General features: G+C 42.0%; 2 protein-coding genes across 3 annotated transcripts; both read right to left on the reverse strand.

Moving 5' to 3' along the window:
• Window positions 1–2: 2 nt before the first annotated feature.
• On the reverse strand, window positions 3–5,632 carry EFCAB1 (EF-hand calcium binding domain 1). 2 transcript variants are annotated; one of them, XM_004939293.5, is made up of 6 exons: window positions 5,546–5,632; window positions 5,179–5,334; window positions 4,339–4,443; window positions 2,475–2,626; window positions 1,601–1,705; window positions 3–133 (listed from the first exon to the last, which is right to left on the reverse strand). In XM_004939293.5, exons 1-6 carry the CDS (start codon window positions 5,601–5,603, stop codon window positions 83–85), a joined length of 627 nt encoding a protein of 208 aa, XP_004939350.4. In that variant the 5' UTR covers window positions 5,604–5,632; the 3' UTR covers window positions 3–82. The 2 variants fall into 2 exon arrangements, with proteins under 2 accessions (XP_004939350.4, XP_004939351.4); XM_004939294.5 differs by lacking the exon at window positions 4,339–4,443.
• A 516-nt stretch (window positions 5,633–6,148) lies between these two features.
• On the reverse strand, window positions 6,149–22,501 carry FAM133B (family with sequence similarity 133 member B). The gene is made up of 11 exons (NM_001030975.2): window positions 22,381–22,501; window positions 19,188–19,285; window positions 18,434–18,512; window positions 16,357–16,431; window positions 16,167–16,199; window positions 15,672–15,740; window positions 13,857–13,952; window positions 12,627–12,674; window positions 10,769–10,864; window positions 9,655–9,702; window positions 6,149–8,224 (listed from the first exon to the last, which is right to left on the reverse strand). Exons 1-11 carry the CDS (start codon window positions 22,402–22,404, stop codon window positions 8,138–8,140), a joined length of 753 nt encoding a protein of 250 aa, NP_001026146.2. The 5' UTR covers window positions 22,405–22,501; the 3' UTR covers window positions 6,149–8,137.
• Between the last annotated feature and the right edge of the window lie 605 nt (window positions 22,502–23,106).

Genomic DNA, 23,106 nt, shown 5'->3' on the forward strand with positions numbered 1-23,106 from the left:
TATCAATTGTTTTGTGTTGCTTTTATTCCTAATGTCCTCTGAGGAATGATGAAGCATTCTTAGAGCAGTGTTCCACTTGGAGTTACAGTTCACGCTTTTCCTGGAAGGTCCTCCTTTCAAATGCCAAACTGCTCTGTGAAGGAGAGGAAAATAACAAGTTTATTCTCAGTTAACTGGAATGTCTACATTTAGTTAGTTAGAAAAAGAGGGCAAACTGGAATGTGTAAGTAGCGAAACAATGCTTTGTAGCACAGAAAAGCTAAATCCAGTAGCATTACTGTCATCAAGAAACTGATCACAGTTGTAACTGCACTGGGAAAGCTTGTGAATTCTGAGCTTCCTTCATTTGGTGCTCATAGCTGAAATTATTGATTTTTGGGATTTGGAAGAATGTATAAATAGAGTTCTTTTTAAGAATGGAACTAGAGACCTAGTAAAAAGGCACCAGTTGGGTAGGGTGCAGAACAGAATACACAGATAATGGAATCAAGAAACTGGCTCAGCTTCCTACCTGTTGCCACAACTGGCTGGAATTGTATCCCTGATTTACCACAAACTCTGACAAAAAACAAATCATTTTTCTGTGCTGATCAGTGAACGTAAATGCTGTTAAGAAACTCTTCAGAACTTTCCCTTCATGGAGAAAAATAGAAGTACTGGCCCTGGGTCTCTGAAAGCCCACTGACAGCCTTTTAAAATGTGACATCTTGAAAACAGCTGCTATTCGGGTGACCTGAGATAATCCAGACTGCAACCACAGCTATGAGACTCCTTCCTTCTGTCTTCCAGCCTACCAGGAAGGTGAGCTGGCATGAAATGTAGGTTCTGAGCAAATAAATGCTTGCCTTGTTTTCAACAATCTTATGGAACTTTTCTGTTTCTATGCATTATTGCATATATGTCAGAATCTTGTTTTTCCATCTCTATGAGGGCAAGACCGCTGGCACTTAAAAATGAAATGCAGTTCAAAGAGTATAATGATGGATCAGTGAAAAAATTACTATTACAAAGGAGACATCTACACGTCAGTTTGATTTAACGCTAAGGAAATTACTGCCTCCCAAATGACCATCTTTCAGGAAAAAAACCTCTCTGAATCGGATGTACTGCTAATAAATAAGGCTCAGCTGGATGGAATTTAACAACAGTAGCCTAATACAGTTATTGTGAGATGACACTTCTAAAGTATTTTCTCTGAAGGTTACCGGTCTCTCCCAGAAGAATGGCAGTGGAGCTGGTGGCACTGAAGAAAGAAGAACAAACACTGCTTTCCTGGTGAAGTTTCAGATAAACTCTGCAAGAGACTGATCTCATTTTTTTTAGCCAGGGAGGATGCTTACTGAGAATCATTTATTGTATTGCTGCCCCAGCACAGACAAGTGGCACGACAGTATGTTTTTATGCTCCCTGGTATCAGTGTATGACTGTATCAGGAAAGGTGTACTGTGAAAGGCAGACATGAACTCAGAACATTTGTATCCCACAACTGGAACACCAGCGGAATTCAGCAAACTTCATACGAAGACAGTTAATACCATAATATGAATGTATAGTTAAAAACAGTACGGAGATAGGTTTTTTTAACTGAAGGCTGATGTACCTTTACGTCTGGCAAACATGGTCCAAAGGCTTCCAAGAGAAGATTTTCATTTTTGACAGCTTCTTCAAAGTCCGCAAAAGAAAGTTTGCCATCATGGTCATAGTCCTACACAAGGAGAAGTCTTTAGCAAAGACCTGCAGCAATTGCCTGTTTATTTAACAGATATTTCATTCATGTGCATTTATTGATTGATTGATAGATTTTACGCAAAAATCTTCCTTGGGCCATTAGTCTCCAAGGTAAGTAGAGTATGCCTCTACTTACAGCATAAAAGATGGAACAAGCTCAACTATCTAGTCTAGCTTTGCTAACAGAATTCCTGATAAGGCAAAATGTTAACGTGGGAAGAGCTCGGACTGAGAACCCTGGGGACAAATCTCAACAATGGCTGCACAAGGATAAAAGTAGAAGAAAATGTTCAGATGCATTCTGTCTATGTATTTACATTGTGAGTATACCTACATCCATGAATTACTTTATGCGAGTGGTTTTATTGTAGACATACTTCTGCCCTGTCTTTTTCATGTGTAGACATAGTAGCACATGGAGTATGCCACTGCCAGCCTGCTTCTGGCTGTGGAATGTTCCTCTGTAGGTGGAAAAGAAGCATCCTTGTGTTTTTAGTATTTCTGTAATTTGAAAACCTCCTGTTTCTACAAGCATAGCAGCTTAGAGCAACAAATGCTACAGTAAGCACTTCTTTAATCCTTATAAAGGCATTAAGTAAAAGTAATAATTTAAGAAAAAAGGTGCAGTATGATTATTATTCAAGGCATAGGGCCAAGCTGAAATTCTTGAAGATCAAGGCACAGAACCCCCATGTGGGGAGCACAAGCTTGAGAGATGTGAAGTATCACAGTAAGAAAATACTTGCCATTTTCTTCAGTGCTATGTCTACCAAGTCCTTAATTCCCTCATCAGGATCTTCTTCTGATGGTTGTTTGAGAAGGCTGTTCTTCAGCATTTGAAACATCTCTTCTCTTGAAATATATCCATCACCATTCAGGTCATAAACCTCAAAACAGTCTTTTCAAAAGATAAATTTAAAGTTCATACAAACTACATCACCCATCAATAAAGCTGTTGCCTATAGACAGAAAATACGAATTATATGTTGTACAGTGTATGTATTGAGCAACATTTAACATACTCAGATTAGATACTGGGAAAAGTGGCCGGGTGGCTGGGCCCTGGAACACAATCCCCAGGGCAGTGGTCATGGCCCCACACTGCTGGAATTCAAGCAGCATTTGGACATTGCTCTTAGACGTAGGGTTTGAATTTTGGGTGGTCTTGTATGGAGACAGGAGTTGGGCTTGATAATCCGCGTGGGTCCCTTCCAACTCAGGATGTTCTATGAGTCTCATGCTATTTATATATGAAATACACGTATCATATTCTGATACTGCTCAATTATTGCCTAGTTACCCATTAGAGTTGAAATCTATTTCTTCAGTTCATAGTAGCTTACATATCTTAACTTCTCTAAGAGTAGCTTTTTAGAACATAAATGAGGTTCTCGTTTAGAAACCCAACTTCTTGTGGCTGGGACAAGCTGTCTGTATCAGAAGGGCTTTGAACATACAAATCACATCTCAGTTACTTCAGAAACTGGTTTAGAAAAATAGAGGAAAAATAATGAGTTGTACTAGCATGGAAAAGGCAACTGAAGTGTTTCTAAAGGCAAAGAGCAAATCTCTGCAACAGAGTATTTTCAGCACAAACATCTGAATAATGTATCTTGCAATTGCTTCTGCCTCCCTAAAATCAGAAATCTAGGACTGCAATACATTTCAGCATCCTTCACAAAACTTATTTAAAAAACAAACAGAAGTTTTTACTTTGGGGGCAGATTTTTTTTCCCTCCTAACGGTTTTGTCTACAGTGAAAAACTGTACTGGCATACACTTACGATAAACACCACTGTGTGCCATCACACAGCAGTATATCCTAGAGTGCTCACCAGGGCTGCATATTTTATGGCCTGCGGTTGTTCTGATGTTACATCTTGGCACACGTCCTAGTGGTGTGACATCCTAAGCCATGTTCCAGTGCAACGCTTTATGATGAAATTTGACAGCGTATTATGGATGGCTGATGCTGAAACCAGAACTATGGAAACAGCTGTCATTCTCCTTTTTTCTATAAAACTCCCCCTCCACCCCCAATCTCTTCCTCCCTCCCCAACCTTTTTTTTTTTTCTGCTTTTAAAAATTCTAGAGTTCCTGCATTTTTTTTTCCTCTACCATCTTTCTCCATCATTGCTCTGAAGGTTCTTAAGAACATCTTAGAAAACAGACTCAGTTTTTCCATCTATACTTCTGAGCTGAAGAACTGCTAGAATCAACGTGCTGTGTCCCTGTTGTGCCAGTAAATGAACGCTGGCACAGGTCCCGTCTGGCCTGAGGAGGCTGTTATCCAGCCACCCCCCTACCCTTAAGCTACACGTTTACTTCCAGCTTTGTGTGGGAATACAAAACCATAAATTCAGTCAAAACCATACAGTAGAACAAGCTTCGGTTCAAAAGATTTTCTGTCAGCAACACAAAAAGAGTTTACACAATAATCTGTCTCAGAGAAATGGTTTCAGAACTCATTTTCACTGAATGCTACAGAAGAAAACCTGTCAATTATTAAACACTTTGAGTAAGTAATCAATTAAAATGAAAGTGATGTGTAATTCAATATTCCTGAATACTATAATTACCACTAAGTACTAGCATACAGATAAACCTTACATTTAATCCTTTCTTCCAGTGTCCCCCGAAGAAATACCGACAAGCCTTCCACCCATTCCACCACACTGATGCAATTATCATTGTTTCTATCGAAAGTACGGAACACTGAAAAGGGTATTAGATGCATTTTGAATTTATGTAATACAGAAACACAAATAAATATTTCCTTATGTTCGATGAAAAGATAAAAACATCTTTCCTCAAGCAGAGAAACACCTTCGTCAAGTCCAGGACAGAGCCCTCCACCAGCTGCAATGACCACCAATTCTGGAGCCACGGAAGGAAGGAGGACATTGGCACTGCACTGCCCCCTTCTGTCACTGCACTAAGGCTGGCTGGGACAGACATATCCACACTGGGCACCCCAGGTGTTCCCTATCTGCCAGGCCTTCCTCATACAAGAGCGCGAGCCTTCCACAACCATTCTGTACAAAGAAATGTACTCAGCAGCACCCTGCATGACTCCTCCTTGGCTGCCCCTACGTGGCTGACACAACAATCCTTTGTCCAGCAATGTTCACTGGCTTGGCAATGTACTTTTTTCCTCCCCTATGGACACTTTGGCCTTCCACCTCCCTTCCACCCAAGCTCACAGAGGCAGCAACTGTTTGCATACAACTTTTCTGCCTTGTCAGCCTCTTTCTCAGTGATCAATGGGGTTATCTTGGCAGTAGGGATCCACCATTCTCGCTGGAATGAGAACATGGACAGAAACTAGCTTCAGGTTTTCACGTAACCTGGAAAGTCTTCAAGGGAACCATTGTAGAGACGGTTGTTCAGAAGGGCTGCCCAAGGGTTACAGAGGAAGCGCCACGGCCCTGCTGAGCCCGCCGACCTCACCTCTGTCCATGACCACGTCATCCGTCATGCCGAAGGCGCGGTGCAGGGTGTCACGGAACACGTTGCGATCGAAGCCGGCTACGGCGAAGCGGCTGTGGGACGCACTCACCAGCGTGTCGAAGAGCCTGATGAGGCATTCCACTTCACCTCTATTAACTGGGAGCCGAAACACAAGCATCACCAAAAGCCACGGGACACAGACACCTCGCGCATTAAGCTGGTTCTGGGGATGTGAAAAACCGACATCACCCTCACCTCCCCCCGGCACCGCGCGCCGTTCCTGAGGGAACGTTCACCGAGCCTCAGGGGCGGGTAGCGGGGCACAGCAAACGGCCCCCGGCCATCTCCGGCCCTGCGCGGCACTCACAGTGCTTGGCCGAGCGGCTCAGCGACTCCACCAGCTGCTGCAGCCGCTTCTTGCTCATGGCGGCGGCTCCCTCGCCGCTGCCCGGGCAACCCGGGCGGGGCAGCCGCCGTGCCCGGCGCCGCATGGCGGGGCTGCTGGCTCGGCTCCTTGCGGTGCGACAACCGGGTAACGCCCCGCGCGAGGAGATATCCGCCGGCCCCGCCCGGCCTCCGCAGAGACGGTACGCGGCCCACGGCACCACAACGGCGCAGCTGCCGCCTCCCTCCAGAGTGTGCCAGCAGGGCAGGGCCGGGACGGCGTGCCTTGGGCGGGTCAGTCAGCCCCGCTCTGGCCCATTAAACCGCAGCTGGCGGCCCTTTCAGCGCACCACGGTTTTTCTCTAACGAGGAAAAGAAGATGCAAGAGGAGTCTCCGTGTGGTTGTCTAATGTATTGAAAACCAAAACACATTCCATCGCCAACATGAAAGCGGCTTCGCTGTGAACTGACAAAGCCTGTAAGCTCCTTTATAGCTACACCACTAACAAAGCGCTGCGTTTGTGAAGCGCGCAGTTAACAACAGCAGTTCTATTCAGACAAGTAAAATGACATACGAGCCTATGGATGTGGAAGACTGCGGCCCTCATTCCCATTTTTATTTCTTTCTGTTGCAGGTATTTGTGTAAAAGTCAACAGAGGTGTCACACAGAGCACAGCATCTGATATGGTTCATTACAAATGGTCACCAACACTGCAACGCCACAACTTAAAAACAAAAACACAAAAGCCCCCAACCAGACCCCTACTACTCACTGCCTTTATTTAACCTCACTGACACAACGGGGCCGAGGATCAGTAGCATCAACCAACACTATAAAATATGAGATCCAACTCTTCAGTGTATTTTAGGACACTGCTGCGACTGAAATATTTGTATTTTCTAAGAACTCAACAGAAAAGTCAACGTCACTGTAGAATGACAACGTCAAATCATCCTTCTCCCCTCAGTTTTTATTTACGATCTGCAGACTAATTCTCAGTTATGAGAGGTCAGGAAATCCTTGGCAATAAAATACTTCAAACATCGGTACGTTAGAGGTAAGTCAGAAGTTAGCACCTGTGCAGTGGCAAAAGGGGTGGATCGTTCCTGTAATCTCCAGCTGACCACTCAGACAGATGGGCGGCTGTTAAAGGCTAAAGCAGGCGCAGCCACGGGTACTTCAATGCAAGATATGGTGAGAATTTCATGAAAGAACTAAAACCTAACGGTTGCTTGTGTTTTCTTGCGTGCACATTTAATTTATAAAAGCTTATTTTCAATTCCTAAAGCAACTAATTTAAAATAAAACAGCTTTATGATTTAGGTCAACATTCTGTAGCCCTCAAGTACAAAAATATAAATACAAACTGTTTAAACAGCATATTTAATGAGATTCTGGCAGTATGGTTTTTTTCCTTAATCTAACAAGATGCGTCATATAACAGGTCTGCCACTGAACTTGCTTAGAGTAAAATCAGCTTCAATATGAAGCTGTTAAGGTATCAAAACCCTGCTTTTTACATGCTAAATATCTTCAGCAAGTGTGCACTTCAACACAGCAATGAACTTAACTGTAAGAACAACTAAATACATACATGAAACTCTGCATGTGGAACATAATCCAGAGAACTGGTTACAACAAATGATTACCTGCATTTCGTTAATTTAATAAAGGTACAAATCATGCAAAACGATCCAAAAGATAATGCGAAGGGAAAAGAAAAAGCTACCGGTGTTTGCGAGAAGTGTTCAACTAAACCAAAATTACATTAAATGAAATATGCTCATTTACTAGCACAGATCTATCGCTATTTCAAAGAAGCAGAGGTAAAGTCTTCTGGCTTTGAATGTCAGTTATACTGCAAAATGTCATTGCTCTTGCTTAATGCAGAAGCACATGCTCAGAAGCCCAGAACTGCTTATGCAGAAGAAGTCTGCTGACAATAGTTCTGGCCTCTCTAGAATCAGAGATGCTGCGTGGATTAAAAATAGCAGAGATTTGCAAGGATCAAGGCAAAGGCACCCTATTCAGTTAGCCAAAATGGTAGCATTCCCTTTCTCACAAGCATGAAGACGGTAATGGGGCAATTACTACAAAGGCAGCATTTTATACGTTGTCATTAATTTCCCATTTTGTAAATGCCATTTGCAGACACCAGCTGGAAACTGTTTAAGTATAATATAAACCTACAAGATGAATTTGGGATTTTATTTGTCCTGATTTACAAATAAAGACTATTACTAATGCTTTAAAACACTACTTTAAGTATCTAAAAAGTTTAACTCTTACTTTCCAATATTTTACATCTTAGCTGGACTACCATCTTACGTTGTTTCAAACATCTAACACTGCTTACTGGACTTTAATAAAAGTTGTACCTCATGTATTAAGCAGCAGGCAATAACAATGGTCTTCCCCAGCACAGCTGCATCTGGCTGGCTACTGAAAGATTAGGAATATTTCTAGAACACAGGAAAACTCATGCAGTTTGGTAAAGTTTGTTATCATTTCACAGTTTAAATTTCCTTCAGTCATTGCACTGTTGTTGATAGTCTTGCTTTTTTTTTTTAATACTATTCCAAATCTGAATTTGAACCAGCAGCTTTCTTTTTCTTCTTTTTACTGTGCTTCTTGTGCTTCTTTCTCTTTTTTGCTTTATCCTAAGAAAAAGAAAACAAAAAACAAAAAGAAAGTTTCAGTATGAGAAAATGGGCATCTACTAAATTCCAATCCATAACAATGGGAGCATGGAAATGAAAGTTCTACAGACATTTTGGAAGGTGTTTCTGTAAAAATCCATGGCACTTCAGAGGAGAATTTTATAAAAGCCTATTGAGAAATCACAAAAAGAAGGTTCATGATTTGCACTATTTTCAATTCATCTCTATCATGGTCTGGCTACTTCACACCCCTCAGCATCATCACTATCATATTTCTTCATCTTTTTTAACAATTTTTCAGTGCTTTACAGATTTCTGAGAGAATAATAAAGTGCTTTGTAAAAGGTATATATATATGTCAAAGGTGTATGTATATGGGAGTAACTTGGATGTTTACAGATTTAAATTAGGTGCTCATATTCACAGTGCACTATAGTAGGCTAGAATCTCCAGCACTTGCACCTCAATTAAAACAAAGCATATAGTTTCAATTTTAAATATTCACATATATGCTTAAGTAACACTGCCAGATTCAATCAAAAACTGAAAGACACAAACTTGTCCTTTTGCAAGCAGAAGTTCAGTTGGAATTCTTCAGTAGGTGTAACAACATAAAGAAAATTTAGTATCTTTGTTCTATACACATTACTTATCTCTTTTAAGAAAAAAAAATTAGTCACTAGGAATTTTATGACAAACAAACTAACTCAAATTCCACAGAAGACGTGTACTGAAATTCCTGTGCTTAGGTGCCATAACTCATTTGGGCAACTGAGGTACCTAATTATGAACAGTGCTGCTCATAGTGCAGACAAAGAAGCTCAGAACAACTACACCCCTAAGTCAGGTACATGTGATGACATATCTGAAGTTCTACACTATCACTGCTGAATCCCTGTCCCACCTTTATCATCAGAGAAAGTATCCACAAAGCAGAGAAAAGCAACAGGTTGCTAGCAGCATTTCATTTGGTTGAGGGAAGAATTATATTAGTATTATGATGCTGCAGAGATTGTGTCCTAAGGCCCTTTCTACGGTCTGGTAGAAAAGGTGTACAAAGGAATATTTATACACAATACTCCTACAAAGGAACGGCCTCAATATCTATATGGCATGTTGCTACCTCACCTGATACTATATAGAAATCTGTAGTTCTGTTAGGCTGGTACAAAGTAAAACATATTTTGACTTGATGCAATGAATGTTAAATATATCTCAATTCATATATATCTACGTAGTTAAAATAGTGACAAATTCTTCCCTTAATTATGCAGCTGAAAAAGTAATTTCAACAGATAAAGAGAGAAGTTTCAAATTTCAATTCATGTGACTTTAACTATTACACATTTCTGTTACTGCAAAATTATAAATTAACCAAGGACAAGATATGAATGTCCTAAAACTACAGTATGACTATAAGGGATACTTGCTGTTGCTTTCTCTTTTTCCTCATTGCTTTTCTTCTTTTTCACTTGAACCTAATAAAAAAAAAATAAAAAAATCAGATGTAATGAGACAGCAGCTTCGGAAACGCTGTTTTATATGAAAGTTTGAACTTTTGTTGTACATAAATGAGAAATGGCCTAACACTGGTAGGGCACACTGAGCAGTTGCTGAAGAAACAGTGACTATAACAGTGATCACAGAATCACAGAATGGCCTGGGTTGAAAAGGACCACAATGATCATCGAGTTTCAACCCCCCTGCTGTATGCAGGGTCACCAACCATTGGACCAGGTTGCCCAGAGCCACATCCAGCCTGGCCTTGAATGCCTCCAGGGATGGGGCATCCACAGCCTCCTTGGGCAACCTGTTCCAGTGTGTCACCACCCTGTGTGTGGAAAAACTTCCTCCTAATATGTAACCTAAACCTCCCGTCTCAGTTTAAAACCATTCCCCCTTGTTCTATCACTATCCACCCTCATAAACAGAAGTGATACATTCTAGAATAACTATAATCCTATAAACATCTGATTTTTGGGCACTCTGCTATTAAAACAAGGCAGAACAAGCAGCCAGCCAAGATATAACAGTATAACCTGGTTGAAATTTTAATAGAAAAAGCTAGCAAACTGGAACTTTACAGTGTTTTGTAATTCTACAGGAATACAAATCCTGAGAGGAAATGTACACAAGGATGAGAGTAAGATTATGTCCAACACTTTCTAGATGAATGGCAAAAGGCAGCCAAAAAAGCTGAGCAATCTTGGAATCGTGCCTGTCTGTATTCAGTGATCAGAGAGAAATCTTGTGAAGCACCACTGAGCCTCATTTTATTAAACTCTAAAACATCCATGAAAAGTTGAAAAGTTTTAAGTAATTCAGAATAACCTGTAGGTGGTAGGAGTTGCACAAAACAAATCTAACCAGAAGTCTTTAATAAGGAGAAAAATACAACTCTGAGCATGCCATATGCTTAAAATCAACTGTATAGAACAGAACATTTCAATAATACATTAAATCCAGGCCACTTTTAGCTGTTTACTCATGGGAATTAGTAAGGTAAAAGCATTATAACATCTGAAATTTAGCTTTCACACTGACCTCCTCTGTCTGATCTGGTTCTGATAAGGATTCTGATGATAAAGGCCCATCACCACGATCAGCTTTCTTCCTCTTTCTGTGATGATTTTTGCCATCCTACATAAAACAATATATTTGCAAGTAACGTTAAGCCTTTCAGGTATTATGAAACTTCTGCCTTAAAATTATATGGAAATATTATTTCTAAGTTATGAAATATTTTAATAATTTATACATTAAACTAATTACTCATCAGCAAATCATCATACAGTTAAAATGCTTTCAGTGAGAATATAATAATTTTCTGTGTGTTGCTTCATTACCAAGATACTGTGACTTCTTAAGAATGATATAATAGTACAAAACAGTCTCTTATTTTAAATGAAAACTCACAAAGGAGCAAGCATTTTAAAATAAAATGCTTCATCACTTCTAAAGACTGGAGAGTAAATGAAGATGTCTCAGAGTATGCACAAACACCGATGCTTTGGTGCTGATAAAACAAAAAGCTCCCTTTAGATTTGTGTCTCTGGCATGGGACATATTCTTTCAACATTTTATATAAATAGTTTCAATATATTTAAAGAGCAGTTGAGCAGTCTTTTTATTTTCCAGTTTTAGGTTTCTGTAATTCACTTGCTAGGAGATTGTTCTGACGAGCCTTTTTTTTTCCCTACACTTTCAAGTAAGCTTTGCTCCAGACCAAGCAAGGTATTCCTAAGAGTGAAGCTACTTTCTTCCATTTCCTCCATTCTATTTCTAAGTAAAAAAAAAACAGTAAAAATTCTTATTAATCATCTTTTTGAGCGCTGAGATTACTTCTATCAACCCTCCTACTTAAGTCTATTATAGGTACCACATTCCTCTCCCTGAAGTACTCATGAAAAGCACACATGATGTAACCCATCTGAGAGGGCATCTTCAGAACAGAAAAGACCTGTAGCCCTCAAAAGCCCTTTGATTTCAGAAGTGTGAAAGCAGAAGTACAGCTTGACCAAGATTAGGGGGCTATGGTAGTCACTTTCTCTTTGAAGAGAAGATACTCAAGAAGAGGTGTTGGGAAATGAGAACTGGGAAATAGAAACACAACAAAAATCGACGCGTTTGCCTGATGTAATGGAGATTTTACATGTCAAACCCAATACTATTGATTGTAGTAGCAGAGAGCAATGTGTTAACAAAGGTAACTGAAGAGAAAGACTAGGGCTGACACTGAAAGCTTTGTTAGTTTACACACAGAAATAACTAACATTCAAGTCAACAAGATTATTTGCATTCAACGTAGTAGAAGGAGGAAAGTCCTCAGATGCATGTGTATGAAATGGGTGAGACGTGGGAGAGGAGGGAGGGATTTTGTGCCCAGAGAAAAGACAGGATAAGATAAACCTGCTTAAGCTAATACAGTTTTCTCTGTAATGTTTTAAGCTGCTATAAGTAAAACATGCAATTATGGCTGCATTTAGATAAAAATATCCTCTGCTTACTGTTACTTAATTTGGGGTAACGAGCCAATATCCTATCAGGTGTGTCACTGAAATACCATACATATTTTTAGGTCAACTGTTAATGTTAAGCCCCACATACTAGAATGCTGATGATCTACTACAGCAGATTAGATACTTTCTTCATTTACCTTCATGACAAAACCAGATCCAGCAGTTTCTACTGACAATTACTGGAATAGGAACCTAAAAATCTTATCTCAAACTGGGGGCACTGAATTGTCAAGTTTTGGACAGAAAATGACCATAGGTGTAAGCTGAAGAATTCAATACTTTAAAAAAAAAAAAAGGAGGGGGGTGAGGGGGGAGTAGAAGAGACCCATTATATATGTAAAATGAAGTTCTGATGCAAGTATTTAAAAAGTAAAAAACGATACCTTCTCTTTCTCATGTTCTTCCTTTGACTTCTTCTTTTTTGTGCTGTCCTAGGTAGAAAGAAAAGCATCCACCATGACAAAATTATTCCAGGAAAAAAAGAAATTGGAACAGCAGTCTGACCCATTGCCTTTTTCTGTATATTGAAGATTGTTAACTTGCAGCTAACACGACCAGTACAAAAAACAGCAAGATTTTGATGGCAGCTGCTAATTTCTGGAACAAGCAGTGAGAAAAGGTCTCTATGGAATCAAACAACAGAGAACTTACTCAGAGCAGTACACCTAAGGAGCCTCTAGAAAGGATACCGGCCACTACTACCACCATCACCAGATACTCCTCTAACCCCCAGCAGTCTGCAGTCTTTATTCTCCATCCATGCTCATCTCAGTGGATCAGACAGTGGTTAAACCGAGATCGCCACGGAGTTTTCTATCTTCCACTTTCAAAAGTAAGAGTATCTCTGTGTCCCTTTATGCAGGAAACCTTTTCAAACTGCCACTAGCACAAATTCATAGTTAGATGCAAGCAGTGATTCATCAGATTTTATAACATCCTGAATTAGGAATCTCAAGAAAATTCCAGTGAAATGCCAGCCTACACATAGTGTTATTATTTCGGGAAGAAGTACAGTTACTGTCCGCTACCACAGAAAAATGGTACCAAAACAGATTGCCACATGCATCTTCACTAATGTTGTGCCTGCAAGCACACACTGCTCTACTTTCTTTTAAGTATTAAAAAAGCAACAAAACAAAACAAACTTTCAACTTATTACTTATTTGTGAGGCTGAGAGGCCCAACAGGCAACTATTCAGTCCAAACACACTTAGGGAGGCAGTATTCTGGCCACTGATTCCCTGCAATAGCTGTATTTTCACAGATGGTATTCCATTCAATGATAGCATGTTGACAAGAACATCACAGAACATTTTCATTTTTGAAGTGTTAATGCAGTATTAAAACATTTGCACAGCACAAAAACTGCTGATGTCTGAATTCAGAAAAGTAGATAAAAGCTGATGGAATATGTAGTTTCTGAAGAGGAACTGTATTCTGCCAAGGCACTGTGGACAGCAGAGGTACCTTCCCGATCACAACTTAAAGATACAAGCACAGCTCAGGCACAGTAAGAATGCATGACTTTGAATACAGCAATTACAAAGTCAGAAACACTTGTCTTTGTAACACAGATCAGAGACATTTCCTGAGGGTAACGTGCACTTAATTACCTTGCTGTCTGACTCAGATTCCGAAGCTGAGCTTGATGAAGATTTCCGTGAGGAGCGATGTTTCTTTTTCTTTTTTTTCTTCCCCTGCTTTTTATCCTATCCACAAATATTTTAGGAAAAAAGAAAAAGAAAATCCTGAATTTATTTTCAGTAGATATTAAAGATTTACATTACATGCAAAGAATTGGGAGTGCCAAATTCCTACATATTATCATTTTATCCTGAGGAATAAATATACTACAATAGATTCCTTTAGTGGAAGACATTCGTAACTCTTCTGCATTGAAAAAAAAATAAGCTAGAGTAAAATTCAGGTTCCCTACATTCTGTTTATCATTTAGACGTATGCTACAGAACCTGACTAACTCTAAAAAAGATTTATGCTGAACTAGTAAAAATGATACGTTTGCATTGTTTTGATTAGTTGGGGGGACTCTACTGGAAAAGCATACAAATCCATGTTAACACAGCAATGGATTCAGTTTACAAGCTAGCCATCCAAAATATATTTGTTTATGAAGAAGCTATTGAACAGATACACATTTAAAATTCACAACTGTATCATATGTACCAAATGTACCAGATTTAAATATTTTTATGCAAATGAAGCCCCCAAAGAATATTTTAAAACATATTGCTAAGATATGTGTTAAGTCCCATGATAAAGTGTGAGCTGGTATTTTATTCAACTTCTTATATGAAATATTCTTTGACAGAAAAATATATGCCACTGCCCATTCTACTTCTTATCAGTTCAATATGTTACTTTTGTTTTCCCCTCATTTTCTAGAAAGGATAGCCTGAAAGCCTTATTCTGATCACAGACTTTTTATAAAGGCATGTAGCAACAGGATGAGGGGAAATGGTTGTAAACTGGAAGGGGGTAGATTTAGACTAGATATTTGGAAGAAGTTCTTTACTGTGAGGGTGGTGAGACACTGGAATGGCCAGAGAGGCTGTGGATGCCCCATTCCTGGAAGCACTCCACCACCCAATCTAGTGGAGGTGTCCCTGCCTATAGCAGGGGGTTGGAACTAGATGATCTTAGAGGTCCTTTCCAACCCAAACCATTCTGTTATTTCTATGATTACAGTCATTTTTTCCTTTGCTTTTTACCTATTAATACTGGTTGACATATGTCAAAAAAAGACTGCATAAGGAGGTTGCTTTCTGAATATGCAGCATTTGCGATACTTTGCAAGCCTTCACAGCAAGATGCTAATGCTCTATTTCTTGCTCAAAGATCTTAGCTGTGTTAACAGTGATTTAGTGGTTAAGATTTAGTTCAGAACGGCTGACACTATACTAGATCCAAAGAGTATCTCAAGACCAGAAGAAGCTCTTCCAAAGTACGTAAACTTCTCGGTTTTTAATCTAGTGGCTTCAGAGTATTGTTGTGGGTTAGTCTAGTTTGCAATACATCGCTTTGCAACGAATCTCAGGTTCTACAGATAAAATGGGTTAATATGTGTAGTATGTCCTCATTGCTTTTCTTCATTCCATAATGAACTACAGCATGACCCTTTTAAAGTAACTTTATTGGCTGCTCAAGTCAGTAAAGAGTAAATAAAATTAAACAAATACTAGCCACTGTTTCAGTGACTTGGGTACACATGGTAAAATGCTTACTCATCTTCAGTTACGTCTTCCATGTTCAAAACAGAAATTCCAAGTATTTCCTCCATGATGGAGGAGTTCTCTTAACACAAGAAGAACACACTCCACAGTTATGTCTCAAGCATGCTGAGATCAGTACAAAGGCAACATTTCACTCAAAATACAAAACATGTTACATCCTGATAGTTTAGTGCTTACCTCATCTTCTGAATCAGATGCGCTGCTGGAAGAATCAGAGCTTGATGAAGAAGAGGAAGATGAAGACAACTTGACCAAACACAACAAAAAGTGAAGCTTGTGAGATGCAGCATTTTGTCTACCAAATAAGTAAAAGTCCATGCAAACACCCAATCTTAAGATCTCTCCATTTGCAAAGCATTATCAATAACAGTTTACTTCCAAGAAGATGGGCTCATGTACATTTTCTTAAATAAGACTGTAAAAAGTGACTTCTGATATTTTTTGTGATAACGTATATTTAATATTTTCCCTCCCCACCAATTGCTCTTTAAGTAGAAGTAAAATTCTTCCTGTGCAGAATAATCTGCCTCTCTCCAATTAAAATCAGGTAATTTAACATCCAAATTTAACAGTAGAACTATATCCTCTCTTTCCAAGAAAACACAAACGGCAAATAGGCACAATCCCAAAGCAAAAAAAAAAAAAGCTCAGAAAACTGAAAATTTTGCTCACCCTACTAGATTTCTTCTTTTCCTTTTTCTTTTTCTTAAAAATAAAATAAAACAAACGTTATTTCTGGCATCGTGTTCCTGGGCATTTAGCTTTACAGAAATTGATGCTGGTTTTTAAAATGTTTTCGTGGCATTTTGTATTGCAAAAACCAGTTCCAAATACCAGCTGTACCAAATTGAAAATAACTGACCTCTTTCTTTTTGGAGGAACTCTCATTTCCACCTAGCAATTTCTCCCTGTGTTTTTCCAGTTCTTTCTTCCAATTCTGAAACAAACAAAATGAGGGTGACACGACCGTTATTTCCAAACAGCTCTATTAAGAGAACTTTGTCAAAATCATGCCTTTCCCTTGAATTAATAAGTTTTCACAAAATCCACAGAAAATAAACAGCCTGTAGTATTAACCATGGCTGTGGTGCACTTGGTATTACAGAAGATTAAAATTAATCCAGTTATCTTAGTTCACACCTTAATGTTCAAGTTAGTTGGGCTTAAGAGATGGTTATTTAACTTGGAGGTCATCAGTTTTGCTCCCTTTGGTTTTGTAGTATCACAGAGCTCTTGTTAGAACACGTCAGTACGGTGGGTCAGCCTACCAGCAAAACAGGCACTTTGCCTATGTTTTAAAATTGCCTGAAGTAGAATCGCAAGACAAATGTTCCTGGCCCTTCTTCAATGCATGGGCGTATCTAGTGTCTGTTCTGTGCTTTGTCAGTGTCAATGATTAGAACTTCATTATGCACATCTCTTTTGTTTCCCTCATTAGTTCTCTTAGTCCATCCCAAATTCCTCTTTTAAGGGTTCTGAAGCATCCAACTTCCCATCACACTGAAATTCTGCTAGCTTGTGCTATTCCTGCTTCCCTTGTCAGCAACATCAGGTGCTCCTTTCTTTATTATTATTCTGATTCTTCCTTTCCTCCTAATTAAGCTGTACTGGTATTGTACTGGCAAAGAAATGACAACCCACATACTGTGCTGAAGGGAAAGAAATATGAGGAATTGAATACGATTATACACATGCAGTGCAATAAGATACAAAGAACCCCGGGTCAGCACATGGTGGATTAGCTTAACAGTGCTGCTGAAAGATGTCATAAGGTTAGCCAGGATACAGTGCTGCACGCAGTGCGTTTCTGTGATCTAAGGCAATGCCTGCAGCAGGCTGGGTGCTTCAGCTACCTGGTGCTACCTACAGACCCTCTAACAACAGGCTGGGCTTTGGTTAGGCAAACTTTCCCTCTGAAGTAGAAACAGATTGGGTATGCGTTCTTAAAAACAAATAAAATAAATAAATAAAGAGAGAAAAGAAACAAAAAGCATCAGAGCATCTGTCAGTAAACTGAGTGAGAGGGCACCGCAGTCACAGACTTGCAACCCTTTCCACCACTGAGAGGTTTGCGCTTAGAAGCTACAAATAATTCATAATAAAGCAAAGGGACACAATAAAATACTAACCCAAACTCACACAGCTGAAACTGACAGAGCACAAAACAACCAGTCTCCTCAGAACTGCATCCTATCATCTTTCAGATATTGGTATAAATTCTGAGGCAAAAAGCTGTAACAAGCAGAGTACTAGGCCCTTTCAGCAGCAGAGGAGGAGCATTATCTTCTTCAACCAGAAACTCTCACACAACGTTGAAGATTGCTGCTCGAAGCTTATCCCAAGATACCAGAATCCAAGAAGGGAACAAAGCAATTAAATTCGTCATCTACTGTTTCCTTCCTATGTACACAACAGGAGTCATATACAAAACTTTCTTACAGCATGCTGATCTCCAGCAGATGCTAAACACAGTTACCAGAATAGCTCCACTTACAGAAGGGAACCAGCGCAGAACGTAATCAGCTTAGGATGAGAGAGAAGTGTTCCATAAGCATATTTGGACTTTCAAGGCCACTCTTAGTGCACTCTCCCACATCCATATCATATGTATGTTTCTCACCAATGCAGCCTGATTCCAGTAACAAATCTCTTCCTGGTGTGTTTGGATTGTGTGACCTTAACCAAGTAATGATTAGTTCACATTTTCTTCACAGCATTTCTCAAAGCTTTTAATGCAGTGTTGCTCTGAATCAGGAGTAGCTCTTCATTGGTTAATAAGAAATGTTAATACTCAATACAAACAAAACAAAACATTCACTCATTACCAGGTTGAGCACAGTGAAATGTTATGGGTACTCGGTGCTGTTAATGATAAGAGAAGAAAAGCAGTATACAAGATAAGACAGCTGGGACATTTACATACTAACAACATTACCAACCTCATTCATCTTCTCTTCAAACTCAGCCAAAGCCCTGGATCCCTTCTTTTTCTTCTCTAGCTGTTCTTTCACCTCTTCCCTGTACAAAAAAGATGAGAGATCAGTGACTGCATTCTCACAATCAAAAATACCTGCTTCAGTGTCTAACTTCATGTGGGGTTTTTTCTGAAGTTTAGCTTTGGCTGAACTTGCAACAGAAAAATTATCTTAGATGTTACATATATGGTAACCTAACTGTAATAACTTAAGCATGGTAGCTGAACCTCTCTGAAAGATCTAAAGCTAACTTTGCAATTAGGTAAATTGTGCTCTAATTTCTTAAGAGATGAGGTAAAATGGCCTGAATGTAAAGTAAGCTGTTGATGTTATCTTAAAGCAATGATTTTGTGGGGTGTGGTGGACCATGTTCTAAGAATCTCCCAGCAAAATGTTTTCTTTTTTCTTTCCTAGAGATTACTTTGTTTGAAAATTTAATATGTCTGCAGGCCTTAAAGCATTAGGATTCTGAAAGAGGTAAAATAATCAACATCTTCCTCTCCTGAGAAACTGTAGCCAAGTTATTTAAAGACAAATGAGAAACGTATTTCAAAGTGAAATATTATTTTTAAAAGAAGAGATTGAATGTACATTTAGAAAATAACATCTTGGCCAGAGCCAAGGAACCTTCCAAAGCGTATCAGTGTGCATTTGGGGGAGGATGTAAGTAACTGAGAGAACACACAGAACAAATCTTTCACTCAGCTCAGGCACTTACCATGTTGGCCTTGGTCTGTTCAAGTAGTCTTGTATTGTTGGTCCCGAATTTTGGGCAGGACCTCGTGCTCTGGCCATAGCTATGGGATTCATGTAAGCCTTGAATATGAAACAAGAAATATAAGGTTCATCAGTTGCGCTGTGTTACCAAGATCTGTCCGTGCTGTTCTTCACACATCCTTTCTCTCAGTCACAGAAAGATGTGGGAAAAGTGCTTTCAGTTTGTTACGCTGTGGCAGAAGGAACTCAACCCCAAAAGGACCGCTCCCCTCCCTGAGCAATGACTCTGCAAACGGAGTACAGCCGTACGATCGTGGAAATGTTCTTCCTTGGGACATGGAAAGAGCATGATTTAATTTCAGCTCTTTGTCTCTAGGACATCTGGCACTCGGGCCTTTGGAGTTCTGCTCAAAACTGATGACGGCAGATTCAATGCATCTTGGATAAAAAAACAACACCCCACAAGACTGCTGTAACACCAAACAAGCAGTGGCGTTCTGCTGACAGTTATGCATATATGAGACCCTGGACACTTAGGGCTATCTTAAGGCAAAAACCTGGAATTTTATGAGGTATCTATTATAACCTCAGCAATTAAAGTCAGAAATTGAAGCAAACAATTACTCTGTTGTTACTATGCCGATGACATTCCGCTCATGTAGAAGGGAGGTACATCTTCCTTCGTCTCCTGGCTCTTACCAGGATGCCATCCCAATGCCTCACTATTTACCTTCACAAAACACAAGGCAAACCGCTCCCACTGCCTGCAGGTTGCAGATAAGAAAAAGGTCAAAGCAATGAGCAGCTCCGGTTGCCTGGCACCTTCTTTTGTAGCAGGTGGGTGCACGTGCTCAAGTGAAGATACATCTTCACATTTATAATTTTAGCACTTTATTGTATTACAGATCAATAAGGAGTAGGAATTCTGCATCCAAATTGAGCTTGAGTCAGAAAGGGTTTCCTTTAGCAGTGCAGGAATGCAGTACTTTAACGCTGTTTTCATTAAACCAAGACAACTGCAGTGCACTGGGAGCTGCAGAAATGATGGCAGAAATGCAGCTCCCGGCTTGGCTACCTGCAGGAATTCCTTGTGAAAGCTTGAGCTTCTTACATACCTAAGAACAAGATTGCTCTCTGTTCTTCAATAAAATTTAGCAGTTTTCCTCCCAAACTAACCCAAGATGACAACAAATCCCTCTGTATCTCTTGGCTAGAGCTGCCAAATGCTGGTTTTCTGCCTCAAACTGACTCCTTGCAAGGCCTCCACACAGTGGCACAGTCTTTTTCCTTTCCAGCAGCAGGCACGTAACGACTGAATACTGCACCACATCCCCCAATTAGGGAACGTACATCTTAAAATATTCCTATAATTTCAGTAGCTGTATTTCTGAAGGTTCACTTTGCCGACATACATTTCCTAGAGGCACTTATGCTGCTTTGCCAAACTGCATTTCAGCAGCCAGAAACTGCAGAAAAATGTGTCCTAACAAAGAAAGTGCTCATATGCACATTTATTTTCCTTTCCCAGCAGTTTGCTCAGGCAGTTATTAAAGATATTTGTTGTACAGCTTTTGTGCTCATGGAAAGCAGAAGGCACCTTCAGCTGGCCAGGGTCGGATGGGCAAGCCATGCAACCTGTCAGAGCCCTGCAGGTGTTGTGAAGATGTGAAAGAAATAAACACCTTGTCCTTCTCCAAATGGTGACAGCTTTAAGAACAGCCATGGGTAAGATGTAAGAGGTGGAAAGCTCTGCAATCACAGAGGAGCAGAAAAGGGCTGTATAAGATAACCTGTCTATACCAGCAGCCATTGTGGCCGACTCTTTACTGTGCCACAGATTACAGGGATATAAGATTGGCTGGCATGGGTAGGTACATCCCCACTGTAATATTAAAATAATTGTAAGCGGACACCCAAACACAGCCCAAAACACTACAAGAGGGCAACACACTTGAAGCATAGGCCAGGCCCTGCACTCTGACACAGTCACATTTTTAGAGTTACAGAACCATAGAATGGTTTGGGTTGGAAGGGACTTGTAGTACCATCCTGCTCCACACCCCTGCCGTGGGCAGGGCTGCCACCCCACAGCTCAGGCTGCCCAGGGCCCACAGCCAACCCGGCCCTGAGTGCCTCCGGGGATGGGGCACCCACAGCCCTCCGTGCAGCAGTGCCAACTCCTCACCACCCTCTGAGTAAAGAATTCAGTCCTGACTCTAACCTCAATCTCCCCTCTTTTAGTGATCCTATCATTTTAGTGTCTCAGTGAAGCAACTGAAGGCCCTCAGCTCTCTGCTGGGACAGCGTCTGTGTACACCTCTTGCACACTGCCATTGAGCCGAGCAGACACTTGCCTACGTGGAGCCACTACAGCTCAAAGCACTTGCTAGAAACAAGCAAAAGGGAAAAATCAGTCTCGTGACCTATTTTTCATCACAAAACTCAGTAATTGTAAATTCGTACTTCATGGTGCCTAATAAGGGATGAGCGTAAGGTGAGTGGCTGACTGGTAGGCACGAGTTAAAGGAGAAAGAGGGATGAATGCAGTAACAATACAGAATGGAGCTCTGCAACCAGGAGTATTTGGGCCTTTTGAGGCGAGCAGAGCTGTGCGAAGCGCATTTCAGCAGGACCAAGTGCCAGGCGTAAGGAGATACGGTTTAGCGACCAGCAGAACTACTTCAGCAGCTGCGGTAACTCCCACCGGGAACGCTGCGTTTTTTAAGGACTAGGCCAGCATCTCAATCACCCGCGCTCGGCAGCTCGAAGATCAGCTCCCAGTCACGGCCCCTGCTGGCCGTCACGGAGCCGCAGGCGGCTGCCCGCCCCCCACGCCCCGCACACCCCCGGGCGCTGCCCGCCCCCGGCCCCGCGGGCCCCCCGGGCCTCCCGCCCGGCGACTCGCAGCTCCGCAGCCCGCGCGCCCAACCGCTCGGATCCTCCCGCCCCGCAGCCGCCGGGCCGCCTCTGCCCACCAGTCCAACCAGAGGGACGGCGGCTCCGCCCGCCCGGCCAACGGCTCCCCGCTTCCCTCCCCCGGCGGCCGGAGATCCTCGGACAGGGCCGGTCGGGCCCTCCGCGGCCCCCGCCCGCCGCACCGCTGCGGCTGCCCGGGCCGAGGCGCCGCCCGGGCACCGCGGCCGAGTCCAGCGGCGGCCGCCCGGGCACCGCCGCCGCCCGCGGGCTTTACTCACCACGCGGTTGTCCCGCTTCCCCATGGCGCCGCCGCGGCCCGGCCCGGGCCCCTTCTCCGCGCCAGGGAGGCCGCGCCGCAGGCGCCCGGCCCTGCTCGGCCCCGCGCAGCCACTCGGCCCCGCGAGCGGCGATGGCGGCGGCCGAGCAGCGCCCCCTGCCGGCGGACCGCGGCCGGAGCCTCCCGCGGCACCGCCTCAGCTCGTGGGCGCGGGGCGAGGCCACGCGGAGCACCACCGCGGGCGGGGACGGGGCGGAGCCCGTCGGAGGCGGCGCGGAGGAGAGCCGCGGGGCTTCGTGAGATGCGGCCCCCGCGGGGGATCGGCGCCGCTCCGGCGTCGTGGGGGGCGCTGGGGGGCTAGGGAAGGCCGAAGGGAAATCGGGACGTGGGGTGCGTTGTGTGCCCAGGGATGTGGAACGTGGGGAGCCCGTCTGCAGTGAACGCCTCAGTGGAGGGGAGGGTGCCGTTGCGAGGTTTTTTTTCTCCTCTTGACCTACCTAGTGGTCGCTTGGAGGAGTCACTCCTGTTTCCTGAGGTGTACGTTGAGGTGCCCTGACGTGGTGGCCTGGTACAGTGCTCTGTGGAGCAGGGTCTGTTTGCCAAAACAAACGAGAAAAGAAAAGGAGATTAAGTGCTCAATCGTTACTTATTACCTCTCTGCTTCCCTGGCAAACCAAGGAACGCTGTAGTGTGGTGCCCAAGAAGCCCATTAAAGACACAAGCAGCA

This window comes from Gallus gallus, chromosome 2, assembly GCF_016699485.2.
Source record: "Gallus gallus isolate bGalGal1 chromosome 2, bGalGal1.mat.broiler.GRCg7b, whole genome shotgun sequence".
NCBI classification, from domain to species: Eukaryota; Metazoa; Chordata; class Aves; order Galliformes; family Phasianidae; genus Gallus; species Gallus gallus.